The sequence below is a fragment of the Bombus vancouverensis genome, chromosome 12 (assembly GCF_051014615.1).
Source record: "Bombus vancouverensis nearcticus chromosome 12, iyBomVanc1_principal, whole genome shotgun sequence".
In the NCBI taxonomy this organism is placed as follows: Eukaryota; Metazoa; Arthropoda; class Insecta; order Hymenoptera; family Apidae; genus Bombus; species Bombus vancouverensis.
The window spans coordinates 6853392-6869020 of record NC_134922.1 but is presented as its reverse complement, the minus strand read 5'-3'; the positions used below and the strand labels follow the sequence as shown (position 1 = coordinate 6869020).

The window sequence follows — 15629 nt, the reverse complement described above, 5'->3', positions numbered from 1 at the left end:
GCGTACTGTTACAAATTAACAAATAAGATCATATGAAAATCATAAGGAATTCGTTGTTTCTTCATTTATGCTTATAACTTGGAATGCACAAATGAAATCTAATTATATTTCGAGAATATGCATATGACGTGCATAGATTGTGGATTTATTATTATTCATAAAAAGTGTTTACAAAAACGCATTCTTGTTTGCTCACAATTTATAAAGTATTGTTTTAATACTATTTAAAGTCTCTAAGATTCGTTAGCAAACATTCTCTATACATATGTATTAACGAAAGCACATATGCAAAGGTAGGGAAAATTCGGGCATTAAATTACATGTAGTAGTTTTATTCTTCTTTTTTTACAAATAACGCAATAAAGATTTTTTTCCTAAAGCGTTTAGATGTATTATATCATACCACAAAAAAGGATGTAGTGACGCAGTTGACCTGATTGAATTGCATAATTCACAATAGTAAATGCTGCATTCAAGAACACGCAGACAATTTAATATAGATGAACAACGACAAAAATGGGTTATTTTTTAAGACTTGATTGTAAAAAAGTTCCTGTCCATAAGGTGAAACACTGCTGGCAAAACAATATGGCTACTCTAGTTTTTCAAAAAGTGTGCACATTAACGCGATGTATGTACTCTTTTAGAGTACTCGTGCACACATCAACAATTCTTGAATTGAACGATGCTCACCAAACATTTATTTCCAATGAAAAAAGCAAACCACCTTATACCCTAGTGCAATGCAGAATTAGATGATACTGCAGTATGTACAGAGTATCCCATAAGATGCATTATCAAACTCATACGTCAAACCAACGAAACTGAAGAAAACAATTCTTGATGCTTTTACGTGATCATTTCTTTGTTGATTAAATTTCTTGTTATTAATAGAGAAAAGCAGATGCATCCTTAATAAACTTAAACACTTAAACACTTGTGCTAATATTTGGTAAAGTTATAATCCAACCACTTCTTTGGAAACTCGCTATATGCTTCAATTCATATCTGATTTAAAGTACACAATAACTTCAGCAGAAATTAATGCGATACGATTTGCAGCCGGTAATTAAGTTTATTAGGCATGCATTCAACATAACTGTCGATGACTCTTAGTGACTAATGACCATGTGATAACACTAAGAATTGCTTCATTTTTTTGATTTAGAACTATCTTATTTTTCGGATATATCACATCCTATGAAAAACGCTGCATACAAATGCATATACTTTTGCTTCAGTATTCTTTTGAACTTTATCAATAACGATTTTAAAAATTAACTATTACTAGAATCTAGTATATTGTTAGTATCATTTCCAGAAGAGGCAGAACTCCGTGATTGTTTCAAGCTGTCTAAATATTCCTGCTGTGATGTAGCCAAAACTTGCGAGAGTATGTCACTGTCTTCCCAATCAGTCAAACCTAGTAAATTACGAACATGTTTTTGCATAGCAAAAATTATTCTTCTTGATCAAAATATTTAAAATTAATTATATAGTGTTTCATTTAACTGAAAACAGTAGAATATCTCATGAGGGATTAACGTAACCTAAAAAGTTTGAATAGAAGTTGTTTGGTAAGAGGTATGATATGATATCCTCCTTCAAATCAAACAACTTTTGTTAAAATATAGCTTTAATCCCTCGTGAAATATCCTACTGTTTTCAGTTAAACGGAACATCCTGTACCTATATTATAATTATATATCATAAGGTAACTTAGTTACTGACATTTAATTTAACTGCTAATACTTGACTTACCAAATACTTCGGGAGGAAGACGATTGAATAACGAGATATCCGGTGAAGCATGAGCCTCTTTACTACTACCTGGTACAGGTTCCTGCGAGATTTTAGATTCAAAATCTGAGGCAAGGTGAGACATAGTAGATCCTTGTGTTGACTGGTGTTGCGGAGACCTTTTATTGTATCTTACCGAATCATTTACCTGAAATTATAAATTAAAACATACAAAACATAATATACAACATAATATATATATAGGCTACACTGTCTTAGTAACATTAATAACTAGAAACGAACTTTTGGAGAATTACGCAAATTATCTTGGCTAGTTTGAGTCGTGGTCGGAGAAGAAGTGTGGCTTCGTTGTTGACCACGACCTCCATGAGGGTGAAAATGTGCGTGACTGTGTTGCGCACTTGTTACTGTACTTGTACTGCTGCTGCTCGCTGATCTCTTTATTAAATCACAAGACAATGTTTTACTTTACTCGTCTAAAATAATAGACAAAAATTGCATGGAACTTACAGCTTTTCGCATTTCATTATCCCTTAACCATTGCAAATAACTTTCCCTAGCAACTTGTTCTTCTATGGCTTCGTTTGTTGCTTCCCAGTCAGTTGCTTTTATTTTATCTTCTAGCATCGTCTGTGCACAAAAATAATTGTTCTTTTCATTTATTGTAGAAGTTTAAAGTTTAAAACGATATTAAATAGAACAACTAACTATAGTAATTCTTCACCTGCTCAATGTGTAATTCTTCGCTTTGACGAACTGCATCTGATATAAGTTGTCGATCCGCAGCACCAGGATTGTATGAAGGTAAGCCAAGACCAACACCAATTGTAGCTTTATATGGGTCTACTATGCTATTATAATGGCTACCACGTTGATAAGACAATCGTATCGGTTCATTATCACTTTCGACCATCGTATGGAAAATATTAATTGGTTCTGTGTAAAATTACAAAAGCTAATATTAAAAGTACAAAAAGATTAACTTTACCAAAGCGCATATTGACACGGACCAGTACTGTAGCAATATAATTGAATGCTACGATTATACATTTCAGACATAGCTTGCATCTCTATATGATTTCCATGTACATATTCTTGTCGTTTTCTATCTACATATGTGCTAAAATCTTCCGCTACAAAGTGAGAAAAAAATTCTTGATTGGAAGCCTAGAAAATCACACCATATAATTAATAAATTTATTTTTAAATAATGGATTTCTATCATTCTTGTGTTCAATACTTACAATATAATCCATGCAATGCTTCCGAACTACACCATGCATTTCTTGATCACCATAAACTTGATCTGCAACAGCTCTAAATAGACATGCTCCATCCTCACCCATCTTTTTGACGATAAATCCCATTTTTCGCATTCGTTTTTCAAACCATCTATCTCGCTGTAAAAAAAAAAATATAATCAAAAAAATTTGACAATAAAAATTATCCATTGTCATAACTATCTATCATTTCATAACTAACCTCTTGCCATTCAGCCAGTGTAAGATTATTTCCAGTTCTGCCAGTATATTCATCACCACTATTATATCCATTAGCTAATTCATGTTCTATATTTGCAGCAGTCCCAACAATAGCCATTCGATTATTGGCTATGACACTACCATCTGTAGCTAAGTAAAGTGTATTATTTATTATTTATTTTACTAAGAAATGTTTTCTTATTTTATATAACAAAATTTTAATATCACAGAAAAATGTCTTTTTCCAATATAATTTAAGTTGATCTATGCTTGTTTTAATATTAAGTGATAAATTTAATATATGTATGCATAGAAGAAGCATTACAAATATGAACCTTGTAAGCCACTGCTAGATGCAGTGGGAGGTGTAGCTTGTCTTTCACGTTCTCTTTCTCTCTCCCTGTCTCTTTCTCGGCCCCTATCTCTTTCTCTATCACGTTTTGAACGTGAATTTCTTCCAATACAGCCACTGTAAAATAAACACTCAACATAAAATACAAAACAAAACATAAAATTCTGAATACAATATACTAGACTGAATATATCTAAAATGATAGATAATACAATGATATAAAACAAATTTAGGAATTTTTTGGTCTTTCATACACTACCTATGTGGACTTGCTCGTTGTCTGTGGCGTTTACCATGACTGGGACCACTTCCTTCTTCAAAATGTTTATCTTCTCGACGATCTACACTTGACTTTAATAGAAGAACACATATAAGTGTTGAATACATTATAATATATTTTTATTAACTATAGAGAGTTATTATATACATAGCAAATGACAAATGATATTCCATAAAAAAAGGATAATTTGAAATTCAGGGTATTTATATAAAAATTTAATAATAAAAAAGGAAAGAAAAATACCTAACGTAATGTTAATTCCTTAATTCCCATAGGCACCTATAAATATTACTTTCTTATTTGTTCTATAACATAAGCAAATCAATAGTTTATAGGTTCTAATGCATTCCAGTAAATCTAGTAAGGCTAGTAGTCAATTTAGTATCTATTCCGATATATTAATTCATAATATTGTTGACAGAATTTTGGTTTCATTCATTTTTAACAGTATCTTGAAAAAAAGTATGTTTTGTGTTATTTGGTTTGTTTGCTATCATTTGAGATTTTATGTGCATCTGAAATATATGAATATATTCCATACTAATATAATACTCATGTCCAAATTATAACATATTTTTTTTTGTGTACTAAAATAATGAAATGTATACACCAACAAAAGATGTGTAATTTATAATAAAAATAAAAAAGTAAAGTAAAATATATTTTACATGTATCTCAGAGTAAACTCGTAAAACATGTTTTATATCAATAGAGATAGAAATGACAACTGATGAAAATGAAATGACAATGAACAACTGATGAAATATTTCCAATATTTTCTCATAATGTGACCTATGGGAATTGGGGGTTAAAAAAAAATTAGCTTTTATGTTTCCTACCTCGTACGAGCTCCCTGTAAGAACGATAGAACCAGATCCGTGATCAGTTTGAACCCCGTGTAGATCGACCGCGAAACCGTTCGCTGCACGTACCTGTCACGGTTCGCAAAAGGTTGTTTTAAGGTTCACTCTTGCAACTATTTACAACTAGAAGTATTTGTGCGAGTAGTATAGTTGCAATAAAGGGATTATTCATTCACCTGATATGGGCTATTAGGTAGTGTGATGGATCCGGAGGTATGCTCGTTTTGCACTCCGTGAACATCGACTTCGGAAGTGCTGCCTCCTTCTCGTCTATCTTTCGAGGCGTTCGTCTTCTTCTTCGACAGAATGGTCATCTTGCGTAATCGATCGTCGGTGGTCGTTCAGACGCGACGCTCGTTTTAACAAGATTTCAAAAGAGAATCTCGCAGGCTTACGCTCACCGCGCCTTCAACCCCGTAACTTCCTTCCTGATCCACAATTGCTCTATCCACTTATTTATTATTATTCTCAATGATGATCTACCAAGTACACCTCGACGTACGTGGATGCGAATCGATCCTTTAATAATATGTCACTAATTAACTCTTCGGAATTTAAATCAGGACAATATAGCGCTTTGTAAGAAATACAGCATGATACCTTTGATAACCAACTACTACATTAATTCGTGTTATTTCGAATGTTTTGTCAGACAGCCATGACTACACTTGCACACACTACGAGGCTACCTATTGCCAATCTGTCGCGTGGTATTTCCCCTATACCCGACCGTAAAAGTCCCTACGCTAGATATTTATCAGTTGTTTTAAAGAATATGAACTCTATATTGCCTAGGTATATTCGAGGTTTTTTTTCGAATTTTTAATATTAATGAATAAATGTTACATACTTCGATCAGTCAAGTAGAAATTGATAGGGTTAATTTTTCAGGTAAAAGTTTGAAGCGACATTCTCGATAGATTTCTATTATATACAATAGGCAGAATGGAAAACACTGACAAAATTTAACAAATTTCCTTTGCTACACTTTTAGGGAAATAATAATAAAGTTGATTGAATATTTTTACTACAAAGCACACCTGTTGTTACTAAGCTAACTTTACGTATGTATACATATAATACAATACTAATAACATACTTCACATGTGTTGTCACGCTTTCTTGAAAATTTCTACGGTATCATGAGATAACATATGGACAATATAGAAACTGAACTATGATGTATGTATGTATATATATATATATATATATCTGTCACTATGATATCAGATTTGTAATAATGTATGTAAGATAATTGTTGTAAAATGTGCGATAAATTTTCTGTTGTCGATATAATCAGCATCATTGACTGAAATAAAATATTTCGTGGAAAATATAACCTCCATCGTTTGTTTATAGAAAGTTGCATCAACACTTCGAATTTCAACCCTCTGTTCAAAGGGTGGTTTAAAAGAAGTACAAAGCACATGGTCGTCATTTAAATTACAAGTACTATAAGAAGAAACTGATATTAACGATAAAACAGTTTTTTTATTACATATAAAATACAAAAAGTAGGTTTTAAATATTTTACCATTTAATTATACGTTCGAAAACAACTATGGTAAATGAGTGCCTTAAAAGATCAAGATCCCGATTACGGGCCATCCGATGCAAGTGATGAAAAACATCAACGAATTTACGAAGAAAATGGTATATATGAAATTTTTTATCAAATTTACGCGATGTTTCTATTGTATCTAACCTGTTTATACTCCATTTATTTTAATATTAAGAACTATCTTTTTGTAACAACATCACTAAAAATTGAATGTGTACAATGAATAAAATATACAGAATTAATTGTATTTATTTGCATTCGCTTTTATTGTTATTTCATTTTAGCACGAAGCAGTACAGCAAGAAAAATAACTGCTATTATTGAAAGGGAATTTTCCCAGGAAATTAATACAAAAGAGAAAGAAGTTTTAGAGTTACAAGAAAGATTGCATAGAGCATCAAAAATCCTTCATCTTTTGCGTTATGTTATTGTTGCTGACTTTTATAATCGCAAACAGTGTCAAAATTCACAAAATGGAGAAGCAAAACAAACTCAAATTCATCCTGCAATAAAACAGCTAATTGGTAAATCGCCAAAGTTATCCGACAGTTCCATTATTTCTACGTCAACAACATCTAACAAAGACAGTTATTTTACCACATCAGAATCAATTTCGATATACTCATCAAGTACCACTGGTGATGCTGCAGTAAAAATAGAAGAAGCTTCTGAACATTATCGATTAGAGAAAAGAAGGAATGAAACGGACGAAGATCCACGGCCAAAGAAAATTCCACGATATATTCCTCCAAAAAGTGAAGTCCCAGAGTCTCAATGTCCATCGAGAGGTATTAGGCACAAAGTGAGGAAACGTATAATTATTGGAAACATTTCAAAATGGATTCCTCCAGAATGGAGAGAAGATGCAGCTAGTCACAAGTGGACAATGTATGTTAGAGGAAATAAAGAAAATCCTGATATTAATGATTTTGTTAGCAAAGTTCGATTCTTTTTACATCCTAGTTATAGACCTAATGATGTTGTCGAAGTTACATCAGCACCATTTTGTCTTTCAAGACGCGGTTGGGGTGAATTCCCGCTAAGAGTACAATTGCATTTTAAAAGTGCTCTCAATAAGCCAATGGACGTAATTCATTATTTGAAATTAGACCGTACTTATACTGGTCTACAAACTTTAGGATCCGAGACACTTGTCGATATATGGATCTATGCAGACTCCCGAAATTCTAAACGAAATACGGGTAAAGTAATTGACGAAGATTTTAATGAGAACGAGCATAATTACGATGTGAAGCTAGAAAATGATAAAGATTCTAATCTCATGTCTGATTTTAGAAGTAACAACATAAATAAAACATTAGAATTAGCAGATAAGAGCAGTGAAGTGGTAGTTAAGAAAGAATCCTCAGAAAATATAGAAATTAATGAAGATTTAATAAATGTGAAAAAACTGTTATTTTATGTAGAACTTGATCATGATTATTGTGGTTCCAAGTATTTAAACAATTCTGAAAGAAATTTAACTATTGATCATTCATCAGCAACATTAACTAATTCATTTTTACATAAGATTGTCACAGTAGATAATCAGCAGAAAGAAGATAGAGAAGAGGACACTGAAACTAATAACACAATAACAAGTGAACTTTTAATAAATGGATATTTAACAGACTTAAAGGTACAAGAGGAATTAACAAGCACAAGCATACCTTTGTTAGATGAAGTTAATCGGAAAGTACTTCCTCTAAGTTGCTCCAGAGTTCACTCGAACCTTCGTCCTTTGAAAATTTCTATTCCTCCATTGTTTGAACCATCTGGAAATAGACATGTCTTAGTTCTTCAGAACAATAAAACGATTCCTGTAGATATTGCAGGTATGAATTATGCCCGTAATAATGATTCAACAAAATCAAGGATAAATTTAACTACTTCTCGTGGTATTAGTTTGTTGAAGAAACCTTTAGGTACAGAAACTAAAATCCAAGAACAAGATCCTAATAGAACAAAGGTACAACAAGGATTAAAGCTTCAAGTTTCTAAAAGTATTCTCTTAAATGTAAATTCCAATATACCAGTACTAAAGATAGCTGAGAGAAGAAATTCACCAAATGATCTTTCTTTTAATTTTGAAAAAGAATCAGCTACTGAACAGATGTTAAAAGTGAACAATCAAGAATCGAAGGAATTCAAGTTATCACGCCAAAAAATCACTTTAGGCAAGGATAAGTACAAGCTCCAAAGTAAAAAGGAGTTTTATGACGAAATTATCCGAACAATTGAGGTAGCAAATATTCTGAACGTTCAAGGCCTATTGCGATTCATTGTTAGAAGAATGCCCTTGATAACTCAAAATGCTTCCGACTCCGATTACAGACGACTCCATCCTTATGCCTGCACGAGCGAAGAAGAATTTTTTAGCTATAGTATAGCGAAGCGAAATGCCTGTGAATGGAATCGAGCAAGGATGATACGATATTTTATGAAGAAAAAGCCATTCACGGAGGAAGAATTATGGACCATTAAGGAAATAATGATTTGGGCGAGATTGCACGGTTATACGCCTCTTTGTCCGAATTTGACTATTCGGTCAATAAAACAGCAGAAGAGTTTACCTGTTTCCACAATCGCCAAAAGCATTTCTACATGTACACAGCCTGATACTTTCTGCAAGTGGCTTCAAATTTATCCAGATCAATCGAATGATAATTTGCTTAACTCTAATTTACATCAATCCAATGAATTGGACATTGAGGTTGATGTTGTAAATACTGATGTTGCACTAGAAAGCAAGAAGGGACTAAAAGAAAGAAAAGAGCATAAGGAATTTGTAAACACGAAAATTACAGTATTGGAACTTGAAAAGAAATTAGTGCCGTTTTATAATTTTATTTGTGAAACTGCCAGAGAAATTGGTATTAAGCTAATTTCTGAAGAAATTGTACCTACTGTCGTACATGGCGCAGCTGGTCGAATGATAATGCGGGTATGTTTTACATATATATATTTTTACATAATTTAAAAATCAATGAAAAATTAAATTTCCTACATATTTTATATTTTACTAGGCTGTTGAATGCCTTGCAGAGGATTTAGTCAGAATGTCTTTGGCAAAAGCTTGGGAAAGATGCAGTGATAATGGGTAAATATACTTTTTCAATCAGGCTACTTGTATATATATACATATATTTCGTATAAAATTCACAACTTTTTATGATGCAGATGTCAAATATACCTATTATATACATATATGTATGTATATTATTATCGCGGAATTGTGATAGACTTTTTTTTATTTTATTTGTAGATATCCGAAGGTGATCGTTTTGGACGATGTACGTGGAGCCCTTCTAAATCGTGAAGAATTTGATATTTTTACAAATCACGGATTAGGCTCAAAATATCGGTTAACGGCTACAGATTAGCTTAGAAAAATATAAAATCTAGAGAATTTAATGACTGAAGGAATATTTAATATTAAGGAAATTTAAAAAATTCTGCCGTATTTAACACTTAAATAACATAGGTCTGCTGCAACAACGCGCTCCAATACAGTTCCGATAACGGAAGCCTCGCACATGTACAAATTTATAATTTTGAATAAAGTATATGAAATTTTGTACGAATCAGTAGGTTCAATAAAATTTAAACTAGTTCCTGACCTCTTCTCTGTTATATCTACATATAATTGAATTAACTTCAATCATGCCTCATCTTTTATATTTTCTTCCGAACATGTATATATGTATTTAAAAAAAAATTTAAAAACGAAATTAAATATTAGGTAGCAAATATTAACAGATTTCTCACGAGAATTTGTTTACTGCACAATTGATATCCTGTCTATCGCATAATAACGTAATCATTTTCTTGTAGAGCCGCTTGCATTTCTACTAACGTGATATCTTTTAATCGAGGTGACATGGGAACGTAATTAGACTCATCTGTTATTCTTTGGAATCCTAAATTATTTTTCTCGATCAGTACAGAGCTTTTATGAGATGTTAAAGGCAAACTACTAGGTCCAGACGCCCGAATATCTTGCAACCTTAAAAAGACATATATATGTATATAATAAAAATAAATGTAATATTAAACAAGCATAATATTGAATGAAGAAAAACTAAATGAATACAAACCTGCTTCCTTTCATGGACTCCGAAGCGCACCTCTGACGTGGAGGCAAAGGTGGTGGCTCTTCCGACAGTCGATTACAAAAGAGATTTTCCATATAAAAATTTGAGGCAGCCACTGCACTCATGTCGGATTCATCTGGAATTTCTTCATAAATCCCAGAAGTTGCCGAAATATCAGAGTATCTTCTAACATGATAATGGTCATATGGTTCTGGTTGATAAACATCCTCATTTATTTTACCAGACATTCTATAGCTTATTTCTTCATATCTTTCATTAGATTCTCTTCTCTTAGATAATATTTTTAACTCCATTCTTCCAGTTGTTACTGAATAACTTCGTAAACGTTCATCATGGGATATTGCTCTAATATCACCTTCACTTAAGCTTAAAGGTCGTCCATTAGTTTGCTTGTGTCTTGGACCACGGCCCTGAGTTACCAAATCTTGCAACAATTTACCAGCTTCTAAACAAAACAAATGTAGTTCACCAATTCCAGCACGGAATTTTTTTGATGTATGAATCACACAAATACATTTAACGTCATCTGGTCGTCCTGCCGTGATCAAGTGAAACTGATTTAGTTCATCCCACTCAAAATTCTCTAATATTTCACCAGAATGAATATCCTTTATTATTACTCCTAATGTGTTTGTTATCAAATCACCATACATCCCTGAAAGAAGTTCTGGTAATTAAACTTCAAAAAGCACAGATTCTTTCTATGAATAATGACTTAAATACCTGTCAATCCTGATGCTTTGGAATGTGGATTGTCAACCATAGATATTTTATAAGATCCTGGTGCAAATTTAAGCTTTCTAGGTCTTAATAGCTGTCTAATATTTGCCATCCACCGCTGTGACTCTGTCTCTGAATTACCAGCTAAATAGAGCAATGGTTTTCTATCTTTGATAGGAAATATACCAAAAGCAAATTGCTTAGATCTAGATTGGGTACGGCAAATAATGGCATCCAATGGTATTACTATGAAATTCTCTTTGTCATTTGATGATGAACTATTATCGTTGCCAATACAATAATCAAGATTTACTCTGACTCCTAATTCAGAATCTAACTTTTGAAAGGAACACCAATGCCTTTTCCAAACTTTCCAAGGGCCCAATGTTCTCTTTTTTACCTTATGAACTTTGGACTTGTTACCACAAAACTTGACATCTAGAAATCCACAGATTTCTTCTTCAGCCATTTCTCTCTCCTTTTCTAGAAGATATTTCATTGTTAATATTTAAAAAACAATGATCATTTTTATTTTGCATGAAAGGAAAATATTTATATAATTTGGAAACTACCTAGTACAAGAATAAATGATAGAAGATATGGTTAACATATTATTTTGTGAATTAATTACCTTAAGCTTATTATCAGATGCGAAAGAGAAATACTTTTTCATAAAACAAAATATAATACAATAAGAAATGTCTTTAATTTTCCACAGAAGAGCCAAATCAAGTAATTGGCTACTTTTGATTTCCAATACTAACTATAAAATTTTATAAATACAGAAGAACATAGATATTTACAAAAACGCCCGGGCAATTCAATCAGCAGTATTATTTGTATTGTTTACTAACTTGCTCACTCCCCAATCTTAAACTCAGTACTGCCAACAATGTGAGAAATTGATCAGTCAGTTGTTACGAAAATCAGAATTCCCTAAATAAAATTTCTGATATAATATGTTCAAATATAAATATTATTAAGCCGTTAATAGTATAATTTAATATAATTTAATAAAAGTTTCCATCAGAAAAAAAAGATCGCGAAAGCTTTGTTTAGAAATACAAAACATCATAAAGATTACATTTTTCTTTTTTTGCCATATTCCACAAGGTTCATATAAAAAGGTTCAGTATAAAAAAATTTTGATCTATGTAATCTCACATAAAAAAATTTACATCCAACGTATATTTTATTAATTTTATAAAATTACAATTTTTAAATAATTTTAGCATTTCAATATGTAATGCTACATACAAAAAATATTTTTGTATTTCTTACATATTTTTAATGTGATCAGGCTGCATATTGAAATAAAAAAGCAGAAGGAGTTCTAATAGGAATTAATTTTCGATCACCGTATGGATTAGTAACCACATAATAACTTCTTCCATTAATAAATTGTTGTTTTCTTTTTATCAAAACATTGCCAGGATATTGATAAATCGCTGGAGGACTTCTTTTTAACATCATCATATAATTTTGTGCTGGAAGATTGCTATTTAAAGGATTTTGTGGTTTTTCGTTTGGACCACAACAAGGCAGATAGCAGCATACTTTTCTTTTACCATTTTGTACTCGGTACAATATAAACGCGTAAATAAATTCAAATAAAAAGATAATTGCAGCAATTGTATATCCACCCACGACAACTTTGTATGTTAAAAGAAGATCAGTATTTCGCAATTGTCTCTCGCTTGAACGAAGATCAACTGGACAGATTTCAGCTAATGGCAGATCTTCTTTCTTCGTACGATGTATGATACCAGTCTCTATTAATCTTAACAGCCTGTAATTTAAAACAATAAAACCTATATTCAAAAAGTTTCTATTAAGAACTCATTTCTATTACAATATTCCATTAAAAAAAGATGGGAATGTAAATAACCATCTTTATTTTTAGTAAAACTTAAGTTAGTAGATTGAATCCAATTAAAACTTACAATCTATTGATACGTTTTTCAAAGGTTGAACCATGGGGAAAACCAAAGGCACGGCTGGTTATTAAAATGCTACCAGGCATTATAACATACGTACAACGCGAGTTATGTTGTAAATGATGACGCGTTTTATTCATATAGTCTTTGAATATTAAAGTTTGCAAGTAATGTGCCTCTGCTAGGAAAAGTCTTTCTAAAAGGAGAAAGTATTACGATCATTTCTTTCTATGTATATTAGGATATTTAATACATACTGGTAGTAACTGATTCTAAAATAGCTCTTGAATGCTCATAGTACTTAAAAACGCCTTTTCCTTGCAATTTGCTTACGTTCAATAAACTCAAATCGTTCTCCTGATTCTGAAAACGTAACAAGATTTAATGTATTATTTTTATACGTTAAAATGTTTAATATTATCAAAAAATAATTCAGTTTAGCATTAAAATATTAGGAAGATCGCTTTACATCTTACTTGAGAAAGAAGAAAATCAATCGTTCGTCCCTTATAGGTGATCCAACTGTATCCCTTGTGAACAATATCTTGTAGGGAACTAATAGAGAGCGTAAATTGAGGCTTTGTAAGAAACGCTGTGAGATTTGCCGTGTAAAAGGATGTCAAAATCAATATAAAAATCCACCATGTAGCGAAAAGCATTCGTGTTGAATCTGCAACTCCAATTACAATTTTTAGAAATTGTAATAACAATGTATTTAAAATTAATCAATGCATTTTACCTGTTGTGGCAACAATATTCGTTCCTTGTTTCAACAGAGAACTATAAACGAACCAGAAGCAAGAGGACAAACTGAAGTTTTCAGAACTTGGATCGTGCCATAATTTTGCTCTATATATCAAAAGATTAAATTAAAATTTATATTAATTACTGATTATATTAGTTATAATAATTATTAAAAAGTTTTTCAGAAACCTCATACTGGCGAAAAAATAAATAATTGGCCCCACAAAAATTAATGACATTAATACTAATAGCCAGACGGTTCTTTCGAATGGTGCCAGAAGACCGGAACCTGTAGCTGATTCCTGAGGTCTCTTCATCACAGCAGTTAATTTCGTTTCATCTAGTGGAGCGCTGAATGTACAATATTGTCCGATTTCCGGTAATACAGGAAGGAACGCAACAGCTACGTCTACTTTCTATAACATGAAATAGATTTCTTTAACAATTAAATCATTGTATTACAATTAAATCAATTATAAAATCTAAATAATACCTTCTCGTAAAGTAAACCAAGAATACCACTACTTTTATCACCCAAAATATGTTCTTTTGGTGGAATAATGGTATAGGTGAAATTTAATTTTGTACTGAGTAAATCAAAAATGTAAAATGCATATCCTTTACCAACCCACTTTCCATTTTCTTTTACAATTCCTGAGAAAGGCATGTCCTACAAAATAATAAACATGTTGTGCATCTTTATAATTAAAAAAGGTAAAAAATACGCTGAATTTTGGACCTAACTTACATTCCAAGATGTTACTGTTAGTTGCGACGGCATTTCTTCATTATTTTTATTATTTGCCACATTATCTATTAATAGAAAATAATGTAAAGAATAATTAGAAATATTTTAAAACATTTTTATTTTATGAAGATAATGACGACTAACATATTAATCAATTCATTTACGTTTCTAACTCAAACATAGAGAATAATTAAATCAATATGCTTTTTGAATTAGTATACTTCATCAATAACATTTAAAAAATAACGTATAAGCTATTTGATTAAAAGATAAAGAAAAAAATTCTGAAAAAGATGAGAATATAATTTAAAAATTAACATAATTTATTGTATTATTATTAAAAAAGAGTTGGACATATTTACGCACCTTCACCATGAACATACCGAGTATATTCTTGAATGAAAAAAGATGCTATAAGAAGTAACAAATAAACAGTGTGCATCCTTTAATCTAAACTGGAATTACATTGATCTTAATCGATTCTAATTTAATGATCGTATATTATGTTATAGACAATTATCGCTTCCACAATAAAACTAACACCTGTGTAAATCGATACCGACGTGCAGGTCACATCCTAGCTAATAGTGACCCGACCAACGTTTACGTAGTGACTGGTATACGCATTAACGCCTTCGAGTAGTATAAACATGAAAATCGACCCGCTTCTAATAACCTTGCAATCTGCTCATAGTAATCAGTCATTCTTCCGATAAGTTCAATTGTTTCGTACTTTCCTAAAAAGTAATAATGAATTATAAATTATATGTCATATTTTAAAATGAATAGAAAGAAAGAAATATCTATGATCGATAGCGGCATAATTATTTGGAATTGATAACATAAATTATTTTTGTCTTCAAGTCTTTCAAGTCCAAAAAAATTAATTCTAGAGTGGAACGCCGAAATTTTTCACGAACTCAGCAAAATATTTTATTGAAATAAATAAATAGTAATTTAATTTATCCAGTCATATCTACTCTCCAAAAAAATTGTTCGCGTTGAATACATGGTATATACGAAAACATATATGTACATTTGCTCTATATTTGATTTGAATGTTTTAC

General features: G+C 31.4%; 4 protein-coding genes across 9 annotated transcripts; 1 reads left to right on the top strand and 3 right to left on the bottom strand.

Annotated features, from left to right (window-relative positions):
• Window positions 1-124: 124 nt before the first annotated feature.
• Duba (Deubiquitinating enzyme A) lies at window positions 125-5590 on the bottom strand. Of its 3 annotated transcripts, none has more exons than XM_033330469.2 (13): window positions 5338-5590; window positions 4914-5256; window positions 4714-4806; window positions 3854-3945; window positions 3578-3711; window positions 3244-3392; window positions 3006-3161; window positions 2772-2928; window positions 2486-2697; window positions 2272-2412; window positions 2044-2199; window positions 1762-1948; window positions 125-1423 (listed from the first exon to the last, which is right to left on the bottom strand). In XM_033330469.2, the coding sequence occupies exons 2-13, from the start codon at window positions 5049-5051 to the stop codon at window positions 1278-1280; spliced, it is 1761 nt and encodes a 586-aa protein (XP_033186360.1). In that variant the 5' UTR covers window positions 5052-5256; window positions 5338-5590; the 3' UTR covers window positions 125-1277. The 3 variants fall into 3 exon arrangements, with proteins under 3 accessions (XP_033186360.1, XP_033186361.1, XP_076479175.1); XM_033330470.2 differs by having other exon boundaries at window positions 2272-2391; XM_076623060.1 differs by having other exon boundaries at window positions 3244-3386.
• A 20-nt stretch (window positions 5591-5610) lies between these two features.
• On the top strand, window positions 5611-9882 carry D12 (YEATS domain containing 2 homolog D12). Of its 4 annotated transcripts, none has more exons than XM_076623059.1 (5): window positions 5611-5628; window positions 6097-6390; window positions 6583-9242; window positions 9325-9398; window positions 9564-9882. In XM_076623059.1, the coding sequence occupies exons 2-5, from the start codon at window positions 6306-6308 to the stop codon at window positions 9679-9681; spliced, it is 2937 nt and encodes a 978-aa protein (XP_076479174.1). In that variant the 5' UTR covers window positions 5611-5628; window positions 6097-6305; the 3' UTR covers window positions 9682-9882. The 4 variants fall into 4 exon arrangements, with proteins under 4 accessions (XP_076479174.1, XP_076479173.1, XP_076479172.1 ...); XM_076623058.1 differs by lacking the exon at window positions 5611-5628 and adding an exon at window positions 5664-5801; XM_076623057.1 differs by lacking the exon at window positions 5611-5628 and adding an exon at window positions 5796-5923.
• On the bottom strand, window positions 9474-11998 carry LOC117154972 (uncharacterized). Its single transcript, XM_033330479.2, has 4 exons — window positions 11765-11998; window positions 11137-11616; window positions 10396-11068; window positions 9474-10304 (listed from the first exon to the last, which is right to left on the bottom strand). The coding sequence occupies exons 2-4, from the start codon at window positions 11600-11602 to the stop codon at window positions 10100-10102; spliced, it is 1344 nt and encodes a 447-aa protein (XP_033186370.1). The 5' UTR covers window positions 11603-11616; window positions 11765-11998; the 3' UTR covers window positions 9474-10099.
• Window positions 11999-12319: 321 nt separating this feature from the next.
• On the bottom strand, window positions 12320-15272 carry Ir76b (Ionotropic receptor 76b). The gene is made up of 9 exons (XM_033330474.2): window positions 14929-15272; window positions 14563-14627; window positions 14308-14484; window positions 14004-14230; window positions 13810-13919; window positions 13547-13740; window positions 13328-13433; window positions 13077-13266; window positions 12320-12922 (listed from the first exon to the last, which is right to left on the bottom strand). The coding sequence occupies exons 1-9, from the start codon at window positions 15002-15004 to the stop codon at window positions 12430-12432; spliced, it is 1638 nt and encodes a 545-aa protein (XP_033186365.2). The 5' UTR covers window positions 15005-15272; the 3' UTR covers window positions 12320-12429.
• Window positions 15273-15629: the final 357 nt, after the last annotated feature.